This window comes from Oncorhynchus masou, chromosome 15 (assembly GCF_036934945.1).
Source record: "Oncorhynchus masou masou isolate Uvic2021 chromosome 15, UVic_Omas_1.1, whole genome shotgun sequence".
Classification (NCBI taxonomy): Eukaryota; Metazoa; Chordata; class Actinopteri; order Salmoniformes; family Salmonidae; genus Oncorhynchus; species Oncorhynchus masou.
Window position 1 is genome coordinate 26,073,260 of NC_088226.1, and position 25,958 is coordinate 26,099,217.

The 25,958-nt window shown below is 41.8% G+C and overlaps 1 protein-coding gene and 1 long non-coding RNA gene across 5 annotated transcripts in view; one reads left to right on the plus strand and one right to left on the minus strand.

Moving 5' to 3' along the window:
* The window catches only part of LOC135556054 (uncharacterized), a 102,120-nt gene that overhangs the window by 48,592 nt on the left and 27,570 nt on the right, over positions 1–25,958 (plus strand). The window lies entirely within an intron of this gene.
* kctd13 (potassium channel tetramerization domain containing 13) overlaps positions 1–25,958 on the minus strand; it is a 46,285-nt gene that overhangs the window by 14,223 nt on the left and 6,104 nt on the right. For all 4 annotated transcript variants that reach the window (XM_064988932.1, XM_064988928.1, XM_064988930.1 and 1 more), the window contains exons 2-5: positions 14,411–14,673; positions 11,840–12,009; positions 10,273–10,362; positions 9,861–9,913 (exon numbers count right to left, since the gene is read on the minus strand). In XM_064988932.1, coding sequence (XP_064845004.1) covers positions 9,861–9,913; positions 10,273–10,362; positions 11,840–12,009; positions 14,411–14,645 — 548 coding nt within the window. In that variant the 5' untranslated portion in view covers positions 14,646–14,673. The remainder of the gene's footprint in view (positions 1–9,860; positions 9,914–10,272; positions 10,363–11,839; positions 12,010–14,410; positions 14,674–25,958) is intronic.

Here is a 25,958-nt window from a genome sequence, read left to right on the forward strand (position 1 = left end):
TGTGGGGAATTCAAGGCACACTTAACCAGAATGGCTATCACAGCATTCTGCAGCTACACACCAGCACATCTGGTTTGTGCTTAGCGGGACTATCATTTGTATTCAACAGGACAATGACCCAACACCTCCAGGCTGTGATGGAGTGCTGTATCAGATGACCTGGCCTTTACAATAACCCGACCTCAACCAAACTGAGATGGTTTGGGATGAGTTGGACGCAGAGTGAAGGAAAAGCAGCCAACAAGTGATCAGCATACGTGTGAACTCCAAGACTGTTGTAAAAGTACTCCAGGTGAAGCTGGTTGAGAGAATGCCAAGAGTGAACAAAGCTGTCATCAAGGCAAAGGGTGGCTACTTTGAAGAATGTAAAATACAATGTATTTTCTAATTTCTCCCTCACTTTTTTGGTTACTACATGACCCCAAGTGTTATTTCAGAGTTTTGATGTCTCACTATTATTCTACAATGTAGAAAATAGTACAAATAAAGAAATACCCTTGAATGAGTAGGTGTCCAAACGTTTGACTGGTAGCGTATATAAACTCGGGATGGTAACGTTGTCAGTATAAAAATATGAAGTTGAAGAAAAGCTAATTGAGCTACATACAGTGGGTCAAAAAAGTATTTAGTCAGCCACCAATTGTGCAAGTTCTCCCACTTAAAAAGATGAGGTCTGTAATTTTCATCATAGTTACACTTCAACAATGACAGACAAAATGAGAAGAAAAAAAATCCAGAAAATCACAATGTAGGAATTTTAATGAATTTATTTACAAATTATGGTGGAAAATAAGTATTTCGTCAATAACAAAAGTTTCTCAATACTTTGTTATATACCCTTTGTTGGCAATGACAGGGGTCAAACATTTTCTGTAAGTCTTCACAAGATTTTCACACACTGTTGCTGGTATTTTGGCCCATTCCTCCATGCAGATCTCCTCTAGAGCAGTGGTGTTTTGGGGCTGTTGCAGGGCAACATGGACTTTCAACTCCCTCCAAAGATTTTCTATGGGGTTGAGATCTGGAGACTGGCTAGGCCACTCCAGGACCTTGAAATGCTTCTTACGAAGCCAATCCTTCGTTGCCCGGGCGGTGTGTTTGGGATCATTGTCATGCTGAAACACCCAGCCACGTTTCATCTTCAATGCCCTTGCTGATGGAAGGTTTTCACTCAAAATCTCACGATACATGGCCCCATTCATTCTTTCCTTTACACGGATCAGTCGTCCTGGTCCTTTTGCAGAAAAACAGCCCCAAAGCTTGATGTTTCCACCCCCATGCTTCACAGTAGGTATGGTGTTCTTTGGATGCAACTCAGCATTCTTTGTCCTCCAAACACGACAAGTTAAAATTAAATATAAATGTATAAGCCATTGCAAAATGTGTAGAATTGCAGGAAATTAGGTTTAACCCTTAGAAACTCAGATCCAGTTTTCCTTGGATAAAAATAAAAATCAGGAGTGATAGGACTGCCCAAGGAGACTCCAAATAACATACAGTATTTATGTTATACAAAAAAATCTATACAAATGTGAAATTGATGATAAAAAGATTGTGGGGGCTTTGTTAGACCTCAGTGCGCCTTTTCACATTATCGATCATAGTCTGCTGCTGGAAAAACGTATGGCTTTACACCCCATGTTATATTGTGGATAAAGAGTTCCTCTAACAGAACAAAGGGTGTTCTTTAATGGAAGCCTCTACAACATAATCCCGGTAGAATCAGGAATTCCCCAGGGCATCTGTCTAGGCTCCTTACTTTTTTAATCTTTACAAATGACATGCCACTGGCTTTGAGTAACTAGAGTGTAGTGCGTACGGCCCAGCACGTCACTGAGGCCAAGCTTCCTGCCATCCAGGACCTCTATACCAGGCTGTGTCAAAATAAGGCCCGAAAAATTGCCAGACTCCAGCCACCCTAGTCATAGACTGTTCTCTATGCTACCGCACGGCAAGCGGTACCAGAGCACCAAGTCTAGGTCCAAAAGGCTTCTTAACAGAGTCTACCCCCAAGTCATAAGACTCCTGAAAAGCTAATCAAATGGCTACCTGGACTATTTGCAATGTCCCCCCACCCCCATTTTTACACTGCTGCTACTCTGTTTATTATCCATGCATAATCACTTTACCTCTACCTACATATTACCTCAATTAGCTCGATTAACCTGCGCCAATTAACATTGACCCTGCACCAGTACCAGTATGTAGCCTCGCAACTGTCATTTTATTATTGCTCCTTAATTATTATTATTTATTTTTTACTTCAGTTTATTTTAGCAAATACTTTCACTTTTTTCCATAAAGCTGCATTGTTGGCCAAGGACTTGTATAAGTAAGCATTTCACTGGCTATTTGAAGATTCTGAAATTTAGATTTTGATTTGTTTAACACTTTTCTGGTTCCGACATGTCTCCACGTGTGTTATTTCATAGTGTTGATGTCTTTATTATTATAAAATAGAAAATCCCTTGAATGAGTAGGTGTCATAAAACTTTTGACCGGTAGTGTATATATACAGTAGCTAAGAAATACTAAGTGTATGTTGTTTAACTGTTTGTAGCCTATGTGCCTCACCCTAATAATTTGGTCAATTTTCCCCTCATAATTTAGCCTACTGTTCTGACTTGGTGGTGCACATGTAGCCCGTTTTGGCAAAATGTCATCGAATATTGTAATAGGTTTCATTGTCTGCTTATATGCCCCCTTTATTTATCCTATGGTTCGGTCTTGGTGTACAGGGTGAAAACTGTAAGAAAGGCCTGGGTTCTGAATTCTGTCAGGGTACATGTAAAAAGTGCAGTTTTTAATTTTTTTATATTGACTACGTCCGTCCTTGCTCGCTCATTATTATCTTAAATCGACATTACAGATTGCTTCTTATACACTCGTTGTCCCCTTGTGCCACAGATTCTAAATCTCAATTGTCTGTAGAAATCACATTTGTTTAAGCAAGTCATCATTTCAGCTATGTTTCTTTGAAAGGCAGTAAATGAGGCTGAATGTACCGTTTCACTGCCAGACAAGCCTCCGCTGATAGCCAGGTGCAGTGGTAAGGTGTTGAGACAGCTTTATGTAGGCCCTAAAAGTTTGTTGGCACTGTTATAGTGCAATTAAGGTATTGTTTAGTGTTGTGTAGTGGCTTTGCTGGCATGCATCCCCAAAAGTTTGAGGGAGTTTGCCCCACCAATATTTAAATGCTAAAACCACCACCGTATTTGATAGTGTGATAGACTTCAGTCAACAAAAAGCTGCTCTCTTCCTGGGGTCCAGCAAAACAAAGGCAGTTAATACAATTTTAAAAACATTACAATACATTCAGATGTCACAACACACTGTGCCCCCAGACCCCTACTACACCATTACCACATATCTACAGTACTAAATTCGTGTATGTGTGTATAGTGCGTATATTATCGTGTGTGTGTGTGTGCCTATGTATGTGTTGCTTCACAGTCCCCACTGTTCCATATAATATTTTTTTATGTTATTTATTCTAATTTGACTGCCTGCATCAGTTACTTGATGTGGAATTAGAGTTCCATGTAGTACTGTGTGCCTGCCATAGTCTGTTCTGTACTTGGGGATTGTGAAGAGACCTCTTGTGGCATGTCTTGTGGCGTACATGCGGTTGCCTGAGCTGTATGCCAGTAGACAGATCGGACAGACAGATCGGTGCATTCAACATGTTCAACAGATCGGTGCATTCACCTCTCATAAACACAAGTAGTGATGAAGTCAGTCTCCCCTCCACTTTGAGCCAGGAGAAATTGACATGCTCTCTGTGTATATCCAAGGGCCAACCGTGCTGCCCTGTTCTGAGCCAATTGCAATTTTCACAAGTGTAGGACATGCCTTGTTGATTGTGTTGTTAAGACACTCCTTCCGTGGCCTCCAACTTCTCTTAAATACTAGAAAAACTAAATGCATGCTCTTCAACCGATCGCTACCCCGCACCCACCTGCCCAACTAGAATCACTACTCTGGACGATTCTGACCTAGAATATGTGAACAACTACAAATACCTAGGTGACTGGTTAGATTGTAAACTCTCCTTCCAGACTCACATTAAGCATCTCCAATCCAAAATGAAATCTAGAATCGGCTTCCCAATTTCGCAACAAAGCCTCCTTCACTCATGCTGCTAAACATACCCTCGTATCCTACAGATCCTTGACTTCGGGGATGTCATTTACAAAATAGCCTCCAACACTAGTCAGCAGATTGAATGCAGTCTATCACAGCGCCATCTGTTTTGTCACCAAAGCCCCATATACCACCCACCACCACCTGTATGCTCTCGTTGGCTGGTCCTCGCTGCATATTCGTCGCCAAACCCACTGGCTCAAGGTCATCTATAAATCTTTGCTATGTAAAGCTCCGCCTTATCTCAGCTCACTGGTCACCATAGCAGCACCTACCCCGAACTCCAGCAGGAATATTTAACTGGTCATCCCCACCTTTGGTTGCCTTTCTATACAGTTCTCTGCTGCCAATGACTGGAACTAATTGCAAAAATCATTGAAGATGGAGACATAACTCCCTCTCTAACTTTAAGTGTCAGCTGTCAGAGCAGCTGTACAAAGCCCATCTGTAAATAGCCCATCCAACCAACTTCCTACCTCTTCCCAATATTTGTTTTTCTGCTCTTTCGCACACCAGTATTTCTACTTGCACCTCATCTGCACATTATCACTCCGGAGTAAATTGCTAAATTGTAATTACTTCGCTACTATTGGCCTATTTTTATTTATTTTTTTACCTTTATTTAACCAGGCAAGTCAGTTAAGAACACATTCTTATTTTCAATGACGGCCTGGGAACAGTGGGTTAACTGCCTGTTCAGGGGCAGAACGACAGATTTGTACCTTGTCAGCTCGGGAGTTTGAACTTGCAACCTTCCAGTTACTAGTCCAACGCTCTAACCACTAGGCTACCCTGCCGCCCCCTATTTATTGCCTTACCTCCTTAATTTTGTACACACATTTTTCTATTGCGTTATTGACTGTATGATTGTTTATCCCATCAGTAATTGTGTTGTTTTTGTCGCACTGCTTTGCTTCATCTTAGCCAGGTCACAGTTGTAAATGAGAACTTGTTCTCAACCGGCCTACCTGGTTAAATAAAGGTGAAATAAAATGTTCATTAAATAAAGAACGCAGAGCAGCGTTTTATTATGGATATCCTTCTCCCCATCTAAGCTACTGTTGTATCAACATGTTTTGAAAATCCAGGGTAACTCCAAGCAGTTTAATCATCAACTTAATCAATTTCCACATTATTTATTGCATGATTTAGTTGAGGTTTAAAGTTGAGTGAATGATTTGTCCCAAAAACAATGCTTTACATTAGAGAAATATTTAAGGCTAACTTATTCCTTGCCACCCACTCTAAAACTAACTGCAGCTCTTTGTTAAGTGTTGCAGTCATTTCAGTTGCTGTAGTAGCTGACGTGTGTAGTGGTGAGGCATTAGCATACAAAGACACTGTGGCTTTACTCAAAGTAGGTGGAATGTCGTTAGTAAAAATGTTATAAAGCAAGGGGCCAAACAGCTACCCTGGGGAATTCCTGATTCAAACTGGAATATGTTTGAGAGGCGTCCATTAAAGAACACCCTCTGTGTTCTGTTAGACAAGTAACTCTTAATCCACATTATAGCAGGGGGTGTAAAGCCATAACACAAGTTCTTCCAGCAGCAGAGTATGAGCGCTAATGTCAAAAGCTGTACTGAAACTGAAGTCAGCCCACACAATCCTTTAATCATCAATTTCTCTCAGCCAATCATCAGTCATTTGTGTAAGTGTTGTGCTTGTTGAGTATCCTTCCATATAAGCCTGCTGAAAGTCTGTTGTCATTCTTTTTCCTGTGAAACCAGCATTGCATCTGGTCAAACACCATTTTTTCCAGAAGTTTACTAAGGGTTGGTAACAGGCTGGTTGGTAGGCTATTTAAGCCAGTAAAGGGGGCTTTAATATTCTTGGGTAGCGGAATGACTTTAGCATCTCTCCAGGCCTGAGGGCACACGCTCTCTAGTAAGCTTAAATTGAAGAAGTGGCAATATCCTCCGCTATTGTCCTAAGTGACTTTCAGACCCCGGTGGGTTGTCATTGTTGATAAACAATTTTTCACCTCTTCCACACTGAATCTAAAATCAATAGTTGTTTAGTGGTGTTAGATTCTGGATGAAACTTGGAACATTGTTATACGCAGAAGCATAGCATATAAAGGAGTGAAAGACACTAGTTTTTACATCAGAAGTTAATCGTTATCTGTAGAAGACAGATGGCTTTGAAATGTGTTGGGTGTATGGGAAGAAGTCACAAGATTGCTATAGGTGAAGGAGGGGTTGAGATCAGATCGGTTCCCTTGAAGGGAGAAATTATGGTTTATTACCCTATTAACCTGTTCCGGTCTAACCATTATATGTAAGGATTGGAGACAAGGAGGGCGGCCTAAATTGGAGTATATATATATTAGTTGCAGTCGGAAGTTTATATACACTTAGATTGGACTAAGACATTCATACATTTAGACATTGTTCAACCACTCCACAAATTTCTTGTTAAACTATTGTTTTGGCAAGTCCCGCTCAGCCCAGTCAAAACTGTTCACTGCTCTGGCCCCCCAATGGTGGAACAAACTCCCTCACGACGCCAGGACAGCGGAGTCAATCACCACCTTCCGGAGACACCTGAAACCCCACCTCTTCAAGGAATACCTAGGATAGGATAAGTAATCCTTCTCACCCCCCCCCCCCCTTAAATTATTTAGATGCACTATTGTAAAGTGGCTGTTCCACTGGATGTCAGAAGGTGAATTCACCAATTTGTAAGTCGCTCTGGATAAGAGCGTCTGCTAAATGACTTAAATGTAAATGTAAATGATTAGGACATCTACTTTGTGCATGACAAGTAATGTTTCCAACAATTGTTTACAGACAGATTATTTCACTTATTATTCACAATTCCAGTAGGTCAGAAGTTTACATACATATAGTTGACTGTGCTTGGAAAATTCAAATAAATTATGTCATGGCTTTAGAAGCTCCTGATAGGTGAATTGCCATCATTTGAGTCAATTGGAGGTGTACATGTGGATGTATTTCAAGGCCTACCCTCAAACTCTGTGCCTCTTTACTTGACATCATGGGAAAACAAAAAGAAATCAGCAAAGACCTCAAAAAAAATTTGTAGACCTCCACAAGTCTGGTTCATTCTTGGGAGCAATTTCCAAATGCCTGAAGGTACCACGTTCATCTGTACAAAGAATAGTACGCAAGTATAAACACCATAGGAACACGCAGCCGTCACACTGTTCAGGAAGGAGATGTGTTTTGTCTCCTTGAGCTGAACGTACTTTGGTGAGAGAAGTGCAAATCAACCTTGTGAAGATGCTGGAGGAAACGGGTAAAAAAAAGTATCTATGTTCACAATAAAACGAGTCCTATATCGACACAACCTGAAAGGCCGCTCAGCAAGGAAGAAGCCACTGCTCCAAAACCGCCATAAAAAAGCCAGACTACGGTTTGCAACTGGCCATGGGGACGAAGACAATACTTTTTGGAGAAATGTCCTCTGGTCTGATGAAACAAAAATAGAACCGTTTGGCCGTTATGTTTGGAGGGAAAAGGGGGATCCTTGCAAGCCGAAGAACACCATCCCAACCGTGAAGCACGGGGGTGGCAGCATGTTGTGGTGGTGCTTTGCTGCAGGAGGGACTGGTACACTTCACAAAATAGATGGCATCATGGGGACAGAACATTATGTGGATATATTGAAGCAACATCTCAAGACATCAGTCAGGAAGTTAAAGCTTGGTCGCAAATGGGTCTTCCAAATGGACAATGACCCCAAACATACTTCCAAAGTTGTGGCAAAATGTCTTAAGGACAACAAAGTCAAGGTATTGGAGTGGCCATCACAAAGCCCTGACCTCAATCCTACAGAAATTTGTGGGCAAGCAAGGAGGCCTACAAACCTGACTCAGTTACACCAGCTCTGTCAGGAGGAATGGGCCAAAATTGACCCAACTTATTGTGGGAAGCTTGTGGAAGACTACCCAAAACATTTGACCAAAGTTAAACAATTTAAAGGCAATGCTACCAAATACGAATTGAGTGTATGCAAATTTCTGACCCACTGGGAATGTGATAAAAGAAATACAAGCTGAAATAAATAATTCTCTACTATTATTCTGACATTTCACATTCTTAAAATAAAGTGATGATCCTAACTGACCTAAGACATGGCATTTTTGCTAGGATTAAATGTCAGGAATTGTGAAAAACTGAGATCTGTCTGACTCTGGTATCATAACTGAGAATGGGATAAGTGATGATTTTAAATCATTTTATCTCAACAGGTTTTTTATTTGAGAGAAACAGTGGTTTAATTGACCATGGTCAGTCAATCGACTGCTCTACCCTCTACCAAGCCTCTAGCCGACTTGCTGGTTAACTTCTAGTGAATTGGTTTCATTTCAACAATTTACTACCTGTGATGTAGATGCCTTGCTTAAGATTGATATGCTTATTCCATTTTTGCTGCAGCTCTTACAACCGATTGCGGAATCATTAACCATGTGGTGGCACTTGAGACCTAAATACTTAGTCCTCTTTTCAAACTTAATTGCCTAGCTAAAAGATTCAAATCATTGATTAATTCTCAAAGTTCTTAGTTATCTTTGAAATGTATTCTAAATGTACATCAATCGGGTTTTAGATCAGGTCATAGCACTCTCTGCTGAATCCCTAGTTACCTGTATAAATTATGTGGGTAACAGGATGGATAAAAGGCAACATTGTGCAGGCCTCTTCATTGACCTGTCAAAGGCCTCCGATACTGTTGATCACTCATTGCGAATTGTGAGGCTTTCCTCAATTGGCCTGCATGTAACTGGTTTACAAATTACTTGAAAAACATGACTTCTGATGGTGTCAAATCAGGACATAACAAAAGGTGTACCGCAGGGGTCGATTCTGGGTCTGTACTTTGTAATATGTTTACATTAACAAGATCGACTTTTCTGTAAAAAAAATAAAAAATGTATGCCGCACCAATGATACTGTCGTGTATGCCATTGCCCCCATGGTTGACCAAGCTCTATCGGAACTACAGCATGCTTTCATTGTATTACAGAAAAACTGGCCTGAAATTAGTATTGAATACAGGTAAAACTAAGTACAGGTTGATCTTTTGAGTACATAAAAAATTTGATGATTTAAGCATATGTACTTTGGATGGTTCTTATACTGATCGTGTCCCTGCTTACAAATATCTGGGCATCTGGATAGGTGAAAAGCGGTCTTTAAAAGCATATTGATGAGTTAGTTAAGAAGCTGAGAATACAAATGGGCTTCTTCTATAGAAAGCGGATTATTCAGTTGACGTTCCTATCGATCCTAGACTATAGCACTGCGCTTTGATACCGGCAACAGTTTTAGTACTCATCACTGCATTCTCTACCAGACAGTTGTTTGGCCCTCTGATGTGATGTAAGTATGAATCATTGCTATGTTTGAATTTATAAAGCTCTTTTCCAACAACTCCCTTACTAAACCATTACTAAACCGTAGACATGAGTTACCACATCTCGGTCTCAGGGATGCCTAACTCTGGAAATTCCTTTGGTCTCTACTGAGTTAGGTAAATCAACTTTTAAATTTTCCTCCACCTTATTTGTGGAACAATTTTCAAAATGTTCTTAAATTTTATGTTTTGGTACCTCTAGGGGAATTAAGAAACCTGATTGTTTTCTTTCTGCTTGCATTTTGTACCTTGATGTGTGTATTTTCTATCATTTCTGTAATTCAAGGCTCATCTGAAAAAGACTCATTGGTCTCAGAAAATAAAATAAAAAATACCTGGTGTACGAATACTTGTTGTTCCCTCTGTTGTTCTGTAGTTTTACTACAGGCTGTGGGAGACAGGAAACATTAGTACTAATTTAACAGTAGCAAATAGAGCATTTTTTATTACATTTGTTTTGAAAGGTTAAACTGCTGAAAAATGTTGGGTGTCCAATTTAATAATAATTGTTGTTTGTATAGCGCTTTTCAGACACTTTCCACAAGGCAATAAAAAAATCTAAACTCAAATAGACTTAAAAATCAGTATGAGAGCTAAAGCTAAGCAATGATACCAGAGGTAAGGTCTGAGATCAAAGTAAGCATTTCAAGTCAAACCAGTATGCCATCTGTCATGAACAGCCTTCCTACCTATGCCAGTCTTCCCTCCCTCCCTCCCATCCATCCACTTTCTTTCTATGCCTCTCACCTTCCTGCAGGTGTTTATCATTCTCTGTTCTTCTTTGGTTGAGGTAATCATGGGAATGCGGCAAACCCCCTCATAGACGTCCCTTTGTTTCTGTGGGACATCAAAGGCATTTGATTCACATGAACATCTGACTCACACTATGGGAGGCTGACACTTTGGGCTGGGTATTCAACACAAACATTGGGATCCAATGTAAGCATTGGAGATTGTATGTGCATAATAGTTGTTTGACTAACATACAGTACATTGCACTTTGAAAGCCTTTTGATAAGACTTACAGATTTAGCTTAAAGACAAAAAAAGTGAAGGACTAGAGGTCGGCCGATTAATTAGGGCCAATTTCAAGTTTATAACAATTGGAAATCGGTATTTTTGGGCGCCGATTTGCCAATATTTTTTTTAATATACCTTTATTTAACTAGGCCAGTCAGTTTAAGAACACATTCATATTTTCAATGATGGCCTAGGAACGGTGGGTTATAACTGCCTCGTTCAGGGGCAGAATGACAGATATTCACCGTGTCAGTTCGGGGGATCCAATCTTGCAACCTTACAGTTAACTAGTCCAATGCAATAATAACCTGCCTCTCTCTCTCTCTCATTGCGCTCCACAAAGAGACTGCATGTTACGCGAATGCAGTAAGCCAAGGTAAATTGCTAGCTAGCATCAAACTTATCTTATAAAAAAAACAATCAATCATAATCACTAGTTAACTACACATGGTTGATGATATTACTAGATATTATCTAGCGTGTCCTGCGTTGCATATAATCTGACTGAGCATACAAGTATCTGACTGAGCGGTGGTAGGCGCGTAAACATTCATTCAAACAGCACTTTCGTGCGTTTTGCCAGCAGCTCTTCGTTGTGCGTCAAGCATTGCGTTGTTTATGACTTCAAGCCTATCAACTCCCGAGACGAGGCTAGTGTAACCGAAGTGAAATGGCTAGCTTGTTAGCACGCGCTAATAGTGTTTCAAACGTCACTCGCTCTGAGCCTTTGAGTGGTTGTTTCCCTTGCTCTGCATGGGTAACACTGCTTCGATGGTGGCTGTTGTGTTGCTGGTTCGAGCGAGGAGAGGGACGGAAGCTATACTGTTACACTGGCAATACTAAAGTGCCTATAAGAACATCCAATAGTCAAAGGTTAATGAGATACAAATGGTATAGAGGGAAATAGTCCTATAATTCCTACAACTTAAAACTTCTTACCTGGGAATATTGAAGACTCATGTTCTGAGCAAGGAACTGAAACGTTAGCACATATTGCACTTTGTTTTTGCATTATTTAAACCAAATTGAACATGTTTCATTATTTATTTGAGGCTAAATTGATTTGCAATGTATCAATGTTTTATATTAAGTTAAAATAAGTGTTCCATATTGTTGTAATTGTCATTATTATTATTATTATTTATTTTTTTAAATCGTCGGTATCGGCTTTTTTGGTCCTCCAATAATCGGTATCGGAGTTGAAAAAAAAATAAAAATCGGTCCACCTCTATGAAGGACATTTCATTTTACTGACACTCAATGGTAATTTGCTTTGGGTCAGTCTGGGTCTTACCTGCATGGCAGAAGTGCAGTGCTGGACTAGCCCAAGGACCCTGTAGTACTGAGCCTCCTTCAGAACTTCCTCCAGCTCTCGGTGGGACTCCGGAAGCGGTACCGAGCCGTCCCGCATAAAGTTCAGCACCAAGCCAAAATGGCGACCACACCTGTCCAACACTACCCAGCCTAAGAAAGAGGAAAAATATTGAGTGAGCACTGATAGGCAAGAATCACTCATCTAAATGTCACATTTTTACATGTGTCGATTGCTTTAGGAATTCTTGAGGACATTGATAAAACAAAAAGTCACATCCCGTCACATGCTACAAACGGGAGTAAATGGTAAGCACCGTTATTCAGTCGTTGATATGGGTGTAACCATTTGAAAAATCAAAACCAGTGCAGTAGCACACAGCACAAAATTGCCCTCTGAGCCACCATAAATCACAACATTCTTCAACTGGTTGTTCAGTACAGCATTGTTTCCAATAAATTGAATGATGCACACCGTTATGTCCTGCTGAACACAGCCCAGTGTTTCCAATCCATTCCTTTGGCTCCCATAGGACTACATGTTTTCTTCCAGCATTAGCAAACCTGATTCGCAACATTTGTGACCATTAGTTGCCTAGTTGTACAAAGTGTGGTAGTGCTGGACAGGAACAAAAATGTGCAAGCCTGCGTGATCCTAGAATAAAATATTGGGAAACACTGGCATACATAAATAACACACATACAGTTGAAGTCGGAAGGTTACATATACACCTCAGCCAAATACTTTTAAACTCAGTTTCACAGTTGCTGACATTTAATCCTAGTAAAAATTCCCTGTCTTAGGTCAGTTAGGATCACCACTTTATTTTAGGAATGTGAAATGTCACAATAACAGTAGAGAATGATTTATTTCAGCTTGTATTTCCAGTGGGTCAGAAGTTTACATACACTCAACTAGTATTTGGTAGCATTGCCTTTAAATTGATTAACTTGGGTCAAACGTTTCATGTAGCCTTCCACAAGCTTCCCAAAATAAGTTGGGTGAATTTTGGCCCATTCCTCCTGACAGAGCTGGAGTAACAGTCAGGTTTGTAGGCCTCCTTGCTATTGCTAACACATGCTTTTTCAGTTCTGCCCAAAAATGTTCTGTAGGATTGAGTTCAGGGCTTTGTGATGGCCACTCCAATACCTTGACTTTGTTGTCCTTAAGACATTTTGCCACAACCTTGGAAGTATGCTTGGGGTCATTGTCCATTTGGAAGACCCATTTGCGAACAAGCTTTAAATTCCTGACTGATGTCTTGAGATGTTGCTTCAAGATTTTCCATTTTCCATCCTCATGATGCCATCTATTTTGTGTAGTGCACCAGTCCCTCCTGCAGCAAAGCACCCTGCCACCCCGTGCTTCATGGTTGGGATGGTGTTCTTTGGTTTGCAAGCCTCCCCTTTTCCTCCAAACATAACGATGGTCATTATGGCCAAAAAGTTCTATTTTTGTTTCATCAGACCAGAGGACATTTCTCCAGAAAGTACGATCTTTGTCCCCATGTGCAGTTCCAAACCGTAGTCTGGCTTTATGGCGGTTTTGGAGCAGTGGCTTCTTCCTTGCTGAGCGGCATTTCAGGTTATGTCGATATAGGACTCGTTTTACTGTGGATATAGATACTTTTGTACCAGTTTCCTCCAGCATCTTCACAAGGTCCTTTGTTGTTGTTCTGGGATTGATTTGCACACCAAAGTATGTTCACCTCTAGGAGACAGACAGTCTCCTTACTGAGCGGTATGACAGCTACATGGTTCCATGGTGTTTATACTTGCGTACTATTGTTTATACAGATGAATGTGGTACCTTCAGGCGTTTGGAAATTGCTCCCAAGGATGAACCAGACTTGTGGAGGTCTACAATTTTCTTTCTGAGGTCTTGGCTGATTTCTTTTGATTTTCCCATGATGTCAATAAAAGAGGCACTGAGTTTGAAGGTAGGCCTTGAAATACATCCACAGATACACCTCCGATAGGCTAATTGACATCATTTGAGTCAATCAGAAGATTCTAAAGCCATGACATCATTTTCTGGAATTTTCCAAGTTGTTTAAAGGCAGTCAACTTAGTGTATGTGGGGGGTTCTCTGGGGTGGGGTATGGAATTAATTTATTCTTAATTCTTCCTGGGGGGGGGTTCTTGGGAGGGTTTGGGTTCACATTTTTTTGGCCTGGTGGTAGATTGGTCAACATGCCCTTGAGCAGGGCATCGAGCCTGGATGCTTCTGTGTGTCGATCTGAATGGGAATCTGTTGGATGACTGGTATGATGTAGTTATTGAGCAGCTTCACTACAAGTTTACTGTATATTTAAAATATTAAATAAAACATTAAAATTACTTAGTTTGTAAACTTCTGACCTACTGGAATTGTGATAGATTATTTCACTTATAATTCACTGTCTGTAAACAATTGTTGGAAAAATTGTGTCATGCACATGCCAAAACTATAGTTTGTTAACAATACATTTGTGGAGTGGTTGAAAAACGAGTTTTAATGACTCCAACCTAAGTGTATGTAAACTTCAGACTTCAACTGTAGGTCCATACTTACCCTCCGAATCTATGGTGACCTCTGCTCCTCCATTGCACATGCTCCTTAGTAAGCTGTCCTCTTTGCTCAGGGTCTGTACTGTGGTGTAATGCAGGGAGCCCCCAACATTCAGCTTCACATATTTACTCCCCGCCAGACCACCTCCAACCCCCTTCTCCTCGCTGCAATGGCCAGAGGCCTGGGTGGCGAGGATGGAGGCAGCTGCCACACTCCCTGCGGAAGCCTCGGCAGACATCAGGCGTGCTTTGCAGTTACAGAAGTTTCTGATTTAAAAACAGGAGACCTCAGTTGGGGGATGTGATTTCAATTGAATTATCAAAAACAAATATCACAGTCAACAAACAGAAATTAGGTGGATGTTATGGGTGTAATGGTACACGGGGACCTCTGTTCAGACAGCACTGTGAACCCGAATGAATACATAAATTGTTTTAATTCAAAATGAAAACACTAGGCCTACAGGCTATGCCTACACTGCATTGTAGGCCTATTGCCTCGAGTAAATCTGAGAAGAAAAATTAAGTTAAAACTAGAGCCGATGGGCACGTTGTATTCAAAGTTCTCATCTTAAATTGGTGCATTTCAAACTGTCCTTTTGTGAGGCGCAGCTGGGAACTAGTTCTGTATTGTGGCGAGTGGAAGAATTGATCATCCAGAATTGGAGAATCCTCCATTGTTTAAATCTCCAGTTTGGGAAAACATTGGCTTCCCAGTAGATTCGATTACAATGGCGGTGGACAGTTGTGGATAAAACATTAACAGTAATTTGCCACGCACAACGAGAACAGTCTATACAGCTGCCAACACCTCAAATATGTTGACAGATTTATGCCGACGTCACCCCAGTTAACCAGAGCTAGAAAAAGGCAAAAAAAAGTGTCATTCAAGCAGCCCTTGGCAGCTGATTCTGACCGGGCTAAAGAAATTACAAGAGCGAAGGATAGGCTGTGTTTACAATTTTTACAGTCTTTGGTTTATAGCTGTTGATATGCTCCCATTCCCTATGGTTGAGAATAGGGGGTTTCAGTATGGAGCAAGATATCTGCCAAAAGGTTGAAAGTACAGTTGTGGCCAAAAGTTGAGAATGACAAATATTAATTTCCACAAAGTTTGCTGCTTCAGTGTCTTTAGATATGTCTCAGATGTTACTATGGAAAACTGAAGTATAATTACAAGCATTTCATAAGTGACAAAGGCTTTTATTGACAATTACATGAAGTTGATGCAAAGAGTCAATATTTGCAGTGTTGACCATTCTTTTTCAAGACCTCTGCAATCCGCCCTGGCCACATCCTGATTGATGGCAGCCCATTCTTGCATAATCAATGCTTGGAGTTTGTCAGAATTTGTGGGGTTTTATTTGTCCACCCGCCTCTTGAGGATTGACCATACATTCTCAATGGGATTAAGGTCTGAGGAGTTTCCTGGGCCAAAATATCAATGTTTTGTTCCAAGAGACACTTAGTTATCACTTTTGCCTTATGGCAAGGTGCTCCATGCTGGAAAAGGAATTGTTCGTCACCAAAACTGTTCCTGGATGGTTGGGAGAAGTTGCTCTCGGAGGATGTGCTGGTACCATTCTTTATTCATGGCTGTGATCTTAGGCAAAATTGTGAGTGAGCCCACTCCCTTGGCTGAGAAGCAACCCCACACATGAATGGTCTCAGGATGCTTTACTGATGGCATGACACAGGACTGATGGTAGCGCTCAACTCGTCTTCTCCGGACAAGCTTTTTTCTGGATGCCCCAAACAATCGTAAAGGGGATATAAATCAGAGGAAATTACTTTACCCCAGTCCTCAGCAGTCCAATCCCTGTACCTTTTGCAGAATATCAGTCTGTCCCTGATGTTTCTCCTGAGAGAAGTGGCTTCTTTGCTGCCCTTCTTGACACCAGGCCATCCTCCAAAAGTCTTTGCCTCACTGTGCGTGCAGATGCACTCACCTGCCTGCTGCCATTCCTAAGCAAGCAAGCTCTGTACTGGTGGTGCCCTGACCCCACAGCTGAATCAACTTTAGGAGAAGGGCCTGGCGCTTGCTGGACTTTCTTGGGCGCCCTGAAGCCTTCTTCACAACAATTTAACCGCTCTCCTTGAAGTTCTTGATGATAAATGGATGATTTAGTTGCAATCTTACTGGCAACAAAATCCTTGCCTGTGAAGCCCTTTTTGTGCAAAGCAATGATGACGGCACGTGTTTTCTTGCAGGTAACCATGTTTGACAGAGGAAGAACAATGAGTCCAAGCACTACCCTCCTTTTGAAGCTTCCAGTCTGTTATTCGAACTCAATCAGCATGACAGAGTGATCTCCAGCCTTGTCCTCGTCAACACTCACACCTGTGTTAACCTTGTGACTAGGGGGCAGTATTTTCATTTTTGGAAAAAGAACGTGCCCGTAGTAAACAGGATATTTTGTCAGGACAAGATGCTAGAAAATACATATAATTGACAGTTTAGGATTGAAAACACTCTAAAGTTTCCAAAACTGTAAAAATATTGTCTGTGAGTATAACAGAACTGATATTGCAGGCGAAAGCCTGAGAAATCCAATCCGGAAGTGCCTCATGTTTTGAAAGTGCTGCGTTCCAATGAGTCCCTATTGAGCAGTGAATGGGCTATCAACCAGATTACTCTTTCTCCATATTCCCGAAGGTGTCTACAGCATTGTGACGTAGTTTTACGCATTTATGTTGAAGAATACCCGTAAGCGGCTACATTGCGCAAGTCGTCACCTGATGCTCCCGAGAGATTCTCGCATAAAATACAGGAGGTAGCCATTACTCCAATCGGTCCTACTGAAAAACGAATTGTCCCGATGGCTATATTATCATATCGATATTTGGAAAACACCTTGAGGATTGATTATAAACAATGTTTGCCATGTTTGTCGATATTATGGAGCTAATTTGGAATATTTTGCCGTTTTCGTGACTGCAATTTCCAGGCGATTTCTCAGCCATACGTGAAGAACAAACGGAGCTATTTCGCCTACAAAAATAATATTTTTGGAATAAAGGAACATTTGCTATCTAACTAGGAGTCTCCTGAGTGAAAACATCCGAAGCTCAAAAGGTAAACGATTTAATTTGATTGCTTTTCTGATTTCCGTGACCAAGTTACCTGCTGCTAGCTGGACAAACTGCTATGCTAGGCTATCGATAAACTTACACAAATGCTTGTCTAGCTTTGGCTCTAAAGCATATTTTGAAAATCTGAGATGACAGGGTGATTAACAAAAGGCTAAACTGAGTCTCAATATATTTCACTTGTGATTTTCATGAATAGGAATATTTTCTAGTAATATTTATGTCTGTTGCGTTAAAGCTAATTAGTGTCAGATGATGACAACGGTCCCGTTCACGGGATGGGGTGTCACTAGAGGTTAACGAGAGAATCACCGACATGTCAGCTGGTCATTTTGTGGCAGGGCAGAAATGCAGTGGAAATGTTTTATTTGGGATTCAGTTCATTTGCATGGCAAAGAGGGATGTTCCAATTAATTGCATTTCATCTGATCACTCTTCATAACGTTCTGGAGTAAATTCAAATTGCCATCATACAAACTGAGGCTGCAGACTTTGTGAAAATGAATGTGTTATTCTCAACTTTTGGCCACGACTGTATGTATCGTTAGGATCGTAAGAAAAGCCAATGCTGAAACATTAAATGAAAACTTTAGATCTCTCCCGTTACGACTATGAATTAATATTTACACATTTAATTACTTTCCATCTCCCTTGACTGGGTTAGAGATCTTTTTTTATACGTACAAACTTGTCAGTAATGCAGCACCTGCAAAAGACATGAACGTAGCTCGTCAAATCAAGCAACTCTTGCCCAGACCAGTTAACCTCTCTGGGATATCCGGGACGGTAGCATCCCACCTCAATAACAGTCTGTGAAAGTGCAGGGCACAAAATTCATAACAGAAATCTCATAATTAAAATTCCTCAAGCATACAAGTATTTCGCCATTTCAAGGTAACTTCTTGTTAATCCAGCCACAGTGTGATTTCAAAAAGGCTTTACGGCACAAAAGCACACCAAACGATTATGTTAGGTAAGCACCACGTCATAGAAAAACAAAGCCATTTTTCCAGCCAAAGAGAGGAGTCACAAAAAAAACAGAAAGAGATAAAATTAATCACTAACCTTTGATGATCTTCATCAGATGACACTCATAGGACTTCGTTACACAATGCATGTATGTTTTGTTCGGTGTTTTGTTCGATAAAGTTAATATTTATATCCAAAAATTGGCATGTTATGTTCAGTAGTTCCAAAACATCCGGTGATTTTGCAGAGAGCCACATCAATTTATAGAAACACTCAAATGTTGATGAAAATACAAGTCTTATACATGGAACTTCAGATAAACTTCTCCTTAATGCAACCGCTGTGAAAGATTTCAAAAAAGCTTTACCGAAAAAGCACACCATGCAATAAATCTGAGTACAGTGCTCAGACAACAAAACAGCCAAACATAACCACCATGCTGTGCAGTCAACAGAAGTCAGAAATAGCATTATAAATATTCACTTACCTTTGATGATCTTCATCAGAATACACTCCCAGGAATCCCAGTTCCACAATAAATGTTTGATTTGTTTGATAAAGTCCCTAATTTATGTCCAAATACCTCCTTTTGTTTGCGCGTTTAGTACACAATCCAAAATCACGACGCGCAGGCAAGTCCATGCAAAAGTCCAGACCAAAAGTAATTACAGTTCGTAGAAACATGTCAAACGAAGTATAGAATCAATCTTTAGGAGTTTCTTTTATCATAAATCTTCAATAATGTTCCAACTGGAGAATTCCCTTGTCTGTAAAATTGCAATGGAACGCAAGCTAACTATCACGTGAATGCACGTGGTCAGCTAATGGCACTCTGCCAGACTGACGCATTCCCCTCTCATTCACCCCCACTTCACAGTAGACACATCAAACAAGGTTCTAAAGACCGTTGACATCTAGTGGAAGCCTTAGGAAGTGCAATATGACCCCATAGACTTTTTGATAGGGAATGAGTAGAAAAACTACAAACCTCAGATTTCACACTTCATGTTTGGATTTTTTTCCTATGGTTTTTGCCTGCCATATGAGTTCTGTTATAGTCACAGACATCAGTTAACCAGTTTCAGAAACTTCAGAGTGTTATCTATCCAAATCTACTATTTATATGCATTTTCTAGCTTTTAGGCATGAGTAGCAGGCAGTTTAATCTGGGCACCTTTTTATCCAAGCTACTCAATACTGCCCCCCAGTCCCACAGAAGTTAAAGTTGCTTTAGAGCATCCAGTTTCATTTCCAAAATAAAATGTCTAAAGCTTGTTTTAGAACTGCATTCAATAATAACGTGATACCAGTAGATGGCGAGGTATAGACTTGGGCCTTGAGCAAATGACTTGACATAGAATAGCCTTGCCTAGAATAACTGCTTGAGCTGCAAAAGAGAAAGTAGACTGTTTTCACAAACTGAAAGAGCAAACCATTGCATTTAACCATGGCAAGGTGACTGGGAATATGGCCGAATACAAACAGTGTAGTTATTCCCGCCGTAAGGCAATCAAACAGGCAAACGGTCAGTATAGAGACAAAGTGGAGACGCAATTCAACGGCTCAGACACGAGACGTATGTGGCAGGGTCTACGGACAATCACGGACCACAAACGGAAAACCAGCCACGTCACGGATACCGACATCTTGCTTCCGCACAAGCTAAACACCTTAGCCCGCATTGAGGATAACACAGAGCCACAGACGTGGCCCGTTACCAAAAACTGTGGGCTCTCCTTCTCCATGGCTGACTGGAGTAAGACATTTAAGTGTGCTAACCCTCGCAAGGCTGCCGGTCCAGATGGCACCCCTAGCCGCGGCCTCAGAGCATGCGCAGACCAGCAGACTGGAGTGTTTGCGGACATACTCAATCTCTCCCTATCCCAGTCTGTTGTCCCGACATGCTTCAAGATGTCCACCATTGTTCACGTACTGCGGGATGCTGGCCTTCTAGGCAGAGTTGCAATGAAAACGCCATATCTGTCAAGTGTGTATTCTTTTGCCGATATTAAATCTTATTTTTATTGGCCAGTCAGATATGGCTTTTCTTTGCAACTCTGCCTAGAAGGCCAGCATCCCAGAGTCGCCTCTTCACTGTTGATGTTGAGACTGATGTTTTGCGGGTACTATTTAATGAAGCTGCTAGTTGAGAACTTGTGAGACGTCTGTTTCTCAAAACCAGACACTAATGTACTTGTCCTCTTGCTCAGTTGTGCACCGGGGCCTCCCACTCCTTTCTATTCTGGTTAGAGCCAGTTTGCGCTGTCTGTGAAGGGAGTAGTACACAGCGTTGTACGAGATCTTCAGTTTCTTGGCAATTTCTCGCATGGAGTAGCCTTCATTTCTCATTACAAGAATAGACCATTACAGGCCATTTTGAGCCTGTAATCGAAACCAAAAATGCTCCAGATACTCAACTAGTCTAAAGGAGGACAATTTTATTGCTTCTTTAAATCAGAATAGTTTTCAGCTGAGCTAACAAAATGATCAATTAGCTAATCAAAGTTTATCATTTTAAAAAGGCTAACAATGGGATTGAGATCCGGGCTCGTCGCTGGCCATGGCTGAACACTGAAATTTCTGTCCTGCAGGAAATCACGCACAGAACGAGCAGTATGGCTGGTGGCATTGTCATGCTGGAGGGTCATGTCAGGATGAGCCTGCAGGAAGGGTACCACAACGCACAGCGTTGAGATTGCCTGCAATGATAACCTCAGTCCAATGATGCTGTGACACACCGCCCCAGACCATGACGGACCCTCCAACTCGATCCCGCTCCAGAGTACAGGCCTCGGTGTAATGCTCATTTTACGATAAACGCGAATTCGACCATCACCCTCGGTGAGACAAAACCGTGACTCGTCAGTGAAGAGCACTTCTTGAAAGTCCTGTCTGGTCCAGCGACGATGGCTTTGTGCCCATAGGTGACGTTGTTGCCGGTAATGTCTGGTGAGGACCTGCCTTAAAACAGGCCTACAAGCCCTCATTCCAGCCTCTCTCAGCCTACTGCGGACAGTCTGAGCACTGATGGTGGAATTGTGCATTCCTGGTCTAACTCGGGCAGTTGTTGTTGCCATCCTGTACCTGTCCCACAGGTGTGATGTTCGGATGTACCGATCCTGTGCAAGTGTTGTTACACGTTGTCTGCCACTGTGAGGACGATCAGCTGTCCATCCTGTCTCCCTGCAGCGCTGTCTTTGGCATCTCACAGTAAGGACATTGCAATTGATTGCTCTGGCCACATCTGCAGTCCTCATGCTTCCTTGCAGCATGCCTAAGGCATGTTCACGCAGATGACCAGGGACCCTGGGCATCTTTTTTTCTGTTTTTATTCCAGTCAGTAAAAAGGACACTTTTAGTGTCCTAAGTTTTCATAACTGTGACCTTAATTGGGTACCGTCTGTAAACTGTTGGTTTCTTAGCGAACCGTTCCAAAGGTGCATGTTCATTAACTATTTATGCTTCATTGAACAAGCATGGGAAACAGTGTTTCAACCCTTTTAGAATTAAGATCTGGAACGTTATTTGGATTTTTACATCTTTTAAAAACAGGGTCCTGAAAAAGGGACATTTTTTTGTTGTTGCTGAGTTTATATCAATCGGTCGACCTCTAATATAAATGTGCTCATTTGGAGAGCTGATAGCATTTCTGATTGGCTTAACACACCACCACTAGTAATGTTTTATTCACCTCAAACAGCAAGCAAACAGTATGTTTTTACATCCATTGAGAATTACAATAGTTCCTCAATGTATTTGAAAAATCTTTCCAGCTCTCTCCCTTCTGATAACCACTCGGCGTGAAAGGAAAAAAATGTCATGCTCTGATCCAGTGGAAAAGTCATGAATTAGGCTTCTTATCAGTGCTCGACTTGGACTGAAAATGGTTCCGGAACTCATATTGGGTGCTGTTACTGTTTATACACTGCTCAAAAAAACGAAGAGAACACTTAAACAACACAATGTAACTCCAAGTCAATCACACTTCTGTGAAATCAAACTGTCCACTTTGGAAGCAACACTGATTGACAAAAAATTTCACATGCTGTTGTGCAAATGGAATAGACAACAGGTGGAAATTATAGGCAATTAGCAAGACACCCCCAATAAAGGAGTGGTTCTGCAGGTGGAGACCACAGACCACTTCTCAGTTCCTATGCTTCCTGGCTGATGTTTTGGTCACTTGAATGCTGGCGGTGTTTTCACTCTCGTGGTAGCATGAGACGGAGTCTACAACCCACACAAGTGGCTCAGGTAGTGCAGCTCATCCAGGATGGCACATCAATGTGAGATGTGGCAGGAAGGTTTGCTGTGTCCGTCAGCGTGTGTCCAGAGCATGGAGGCGCTACCAGGAGACAGGCCAGTACATCAGGAGACGTGGAGGAGGCAGTAGTTGGGCAACAACCCAGCAGCAGGACCGCTACCTTCGCCTTTGTGCAAGGAGGACCACTGCCAGAACCCTGCAAAATGACCTCCAGCAGGCCACAAATGTGCATGTGTCTGCTCAAACGGTCAGAAACAGACTCCATGAGGGTGGTATGAGGGCCTGACGTCCACAGGTGGGGGTTGTGCTTACAGCCCAACACCGTGCAGGACGTTTGGCATTTGCCAGAGAACACCAAGATTGGCAAATTCGCCACTGGCGCTCTGTGCTCTTCACAGATGAAAGCAGGTTCACACTGAGCACGTGACAGAGTCTGGAGACGCCCTGGAAAACGTTCTGCTGCCTGCAACATCCTCCAGCATGACCGGTTTGGCGGTGGGTCAGTCATGGTGTGGGGTGGCATTTCTTTGGGGGGGGCCGCACAGCCCTCCATGTGCTCGCCAGAGGTAGCCTGACTGCCATTAGGTACCGAGATGAGGTCCTCAGACCCCTTGTGAGCCCATATGCTGGTGCGGTTGGCCCTGGGTTCCTCCTAATGCAAGACCTCATGTGGCTGGAGTGTGTCAGCAGTTCCTGCAAGAGGAAGGCATTGATGCTATGGACTGGCCCGCACAGGAACAGTCTCTAGACCTGAATCCAATTGAGCACATCTCTGGGACATCATGTCTCGCTCCATCCACCAACGCCACGTTGCACCACAGACTGTCCAGGAGTTGGCGGATGCTTTAGTCCAGGTCTGGGAGGAGATCCCTCAGGAGACCAGCCGCCACCTCATCAGGAGCATGCCCAGGCATTGTAGGGAGGTCATACAGGCACATGGAGGCCACACACACTACTGAGCCTCATTTTGACTTGTTTTAAGGACATTACATCAAAGTTAGATCAGCCTGTAGTGTGGTTTTCCACTTTAATTTTGAGTGTGACTCCAAATCCAGACCTCCACGGGTTGATAAATTTGATTTCCATTGATAGTTGAATGTGCTGACAACAATCACACAAATTATGTAAAGAAAAATAAGTATTTAATAAGAATATTTCATTAATTCAGATCTAGGATGTGTTATTTTAGTGTTCCTTTATTTTTTTGAGCAGTGTAATTTAGGTGCAGGAGCGCCACAATACTTTTGAGCTAATAGCTCAAGCAGTACAAAATGTGAATATTTTATACAATTTTGTAAGTTAGCTAGCACAAGCTTTTGGCAAGACCCAAGTTAATAGTCAATACAATGTTTCAAGTTCACCTGCAGGCTGGAGGGGGGGACCAACTGGGGCTTTATGTAGGCAATTTTTACATAGATAGCAATAGAAGTTCAACCTAAAAGTATCATTTTCATTTAATTTGGATAGAATTGATTAACCACGACAATGATTTTTAGATATGAAAACGTTATTATAAATTAAACTGTTTCATGAAAATGTACATATGAAAACCATAACTGGATCGGTAGGAAAAAAATTGAATTCCACATGAGAAAGGTTGCAGACTCCTCGTGTAGCCTTATTATTGGAAACTTCTGGAGAATAATGGCAGAATCTGTGAAAGCCAGTAGTAGCAGGAGAATAGTTGGGTCAGGTTACATTTGTTATCCTTCTGGTTACCTAGATCTCTAGGGCCCTTGAGGAATCAAACTAAGCGTAAAGCATCAAACAAGCTCAATGCACAGTTGATTTTATTAAAACACATAGGGTGTGTCTACATATGGAAAAATATCAGTTTAAAAATGGACAAATTGAAATTCAGTCGACCACAACTTTTGTTTTTAGTTGGAGACAGCCCTTGTCCTCGGTTGCAACACTCACTACAGAGTTACAAACTTCCACTGGAAGCAACGTCAGCACAAGAACTGTTTGTCTGGAGCTTCATGAAATGGGGCTCCATTGGCCGAGCAGCCGCACACAAGCCTAAGACCACCATGCGCAATGCCAAGTGTCGGCTGGAGTGGGGACTCTGTGCTTCCAACATTGTGGCAACAGTTATGTGAAGACCCTTTCCTGTTTAAGCATCATATTGCCCCCGTGCACAAAGCCAGCTCCATACAGAAACGGGTTGACAAGATGTGGAAGAACTTGACTGACCTGCACAGAGCCCTGACCTCAACCCCATTAAAAACTTTGGGATGAACTGGAACGCCGACTGCGAGCCAGGCCTAATCGCCCAACATCAGTGCCAGACCTCAGTAATGCTTGTGGATGAGTGGAAGCAAGTCCCCGCAGCAATGTTCCAACATCTAGTGGAAATCCTTCCCAGAAGAGTGGAGGATGTCATAGAAGCAAAGTGGGGGGGCCCATGATTTTGGAATGAGATGTTCGACGAGCAGGTGTCCACATACTTTTGGTCATGTAGTGTATATAGAAAGCACTTGCATTATATAAACAGTTCAGACAAGTAGTTAGCCATCCTGGCTTTAGATACTTTAAGTTAGAGATACTGCACTCGCGCCGAGTAGGTAACGTTAGCTAGCTAGTGATCCCTCTACCTTCGTCAGAAACCTGCCTTTTAGTAGGGATGTAAAATGTTCAGCCTGCTGCACAGACCCAATGGACACTAATCTAGATCCCAATGGACACTAATCTTAAATTGTGCTTAGGAGTCTTTTATCATCTCAAAATGGTTAAACTAGTGAGAAGTATATGTGATGAATTATATATGGAAAAATAATTCAAAATACAAAAGTGTATACAAAACATTTGGAACACCTTCGTAATATTGTGTTGCACTCCAGAACAGCCTCAATCCATCAGGCATGGACTCTACAAGGTGTCGAAAGCAATCCCAGGGATGCTGACCCATGTTGTGATCATGCTCTCCGTAGCCAATATGAGCAAGACATTTAAACAGGTAAACATTCACAAGGAAGCAGGGCCAGACAGATTACCAGGACGTACACACAGAGCATGCACAGACCAACTGGAAAGTTTCTTCACTAACATTTGCAACCTGTACCTGGAGTTTGAAATAGCTACATGTTTCAAGCAGACCACCATAGTCCCTGTGCCCAGAAAGCGAAAGGTAACCTGCCTAAATGGCTACTGCCCCATAGCAGTCACTTCAGTAGCCATGAAGTGTATTGAAAGGCTGGTCATGGCTCACATCAACACCATCAACCCA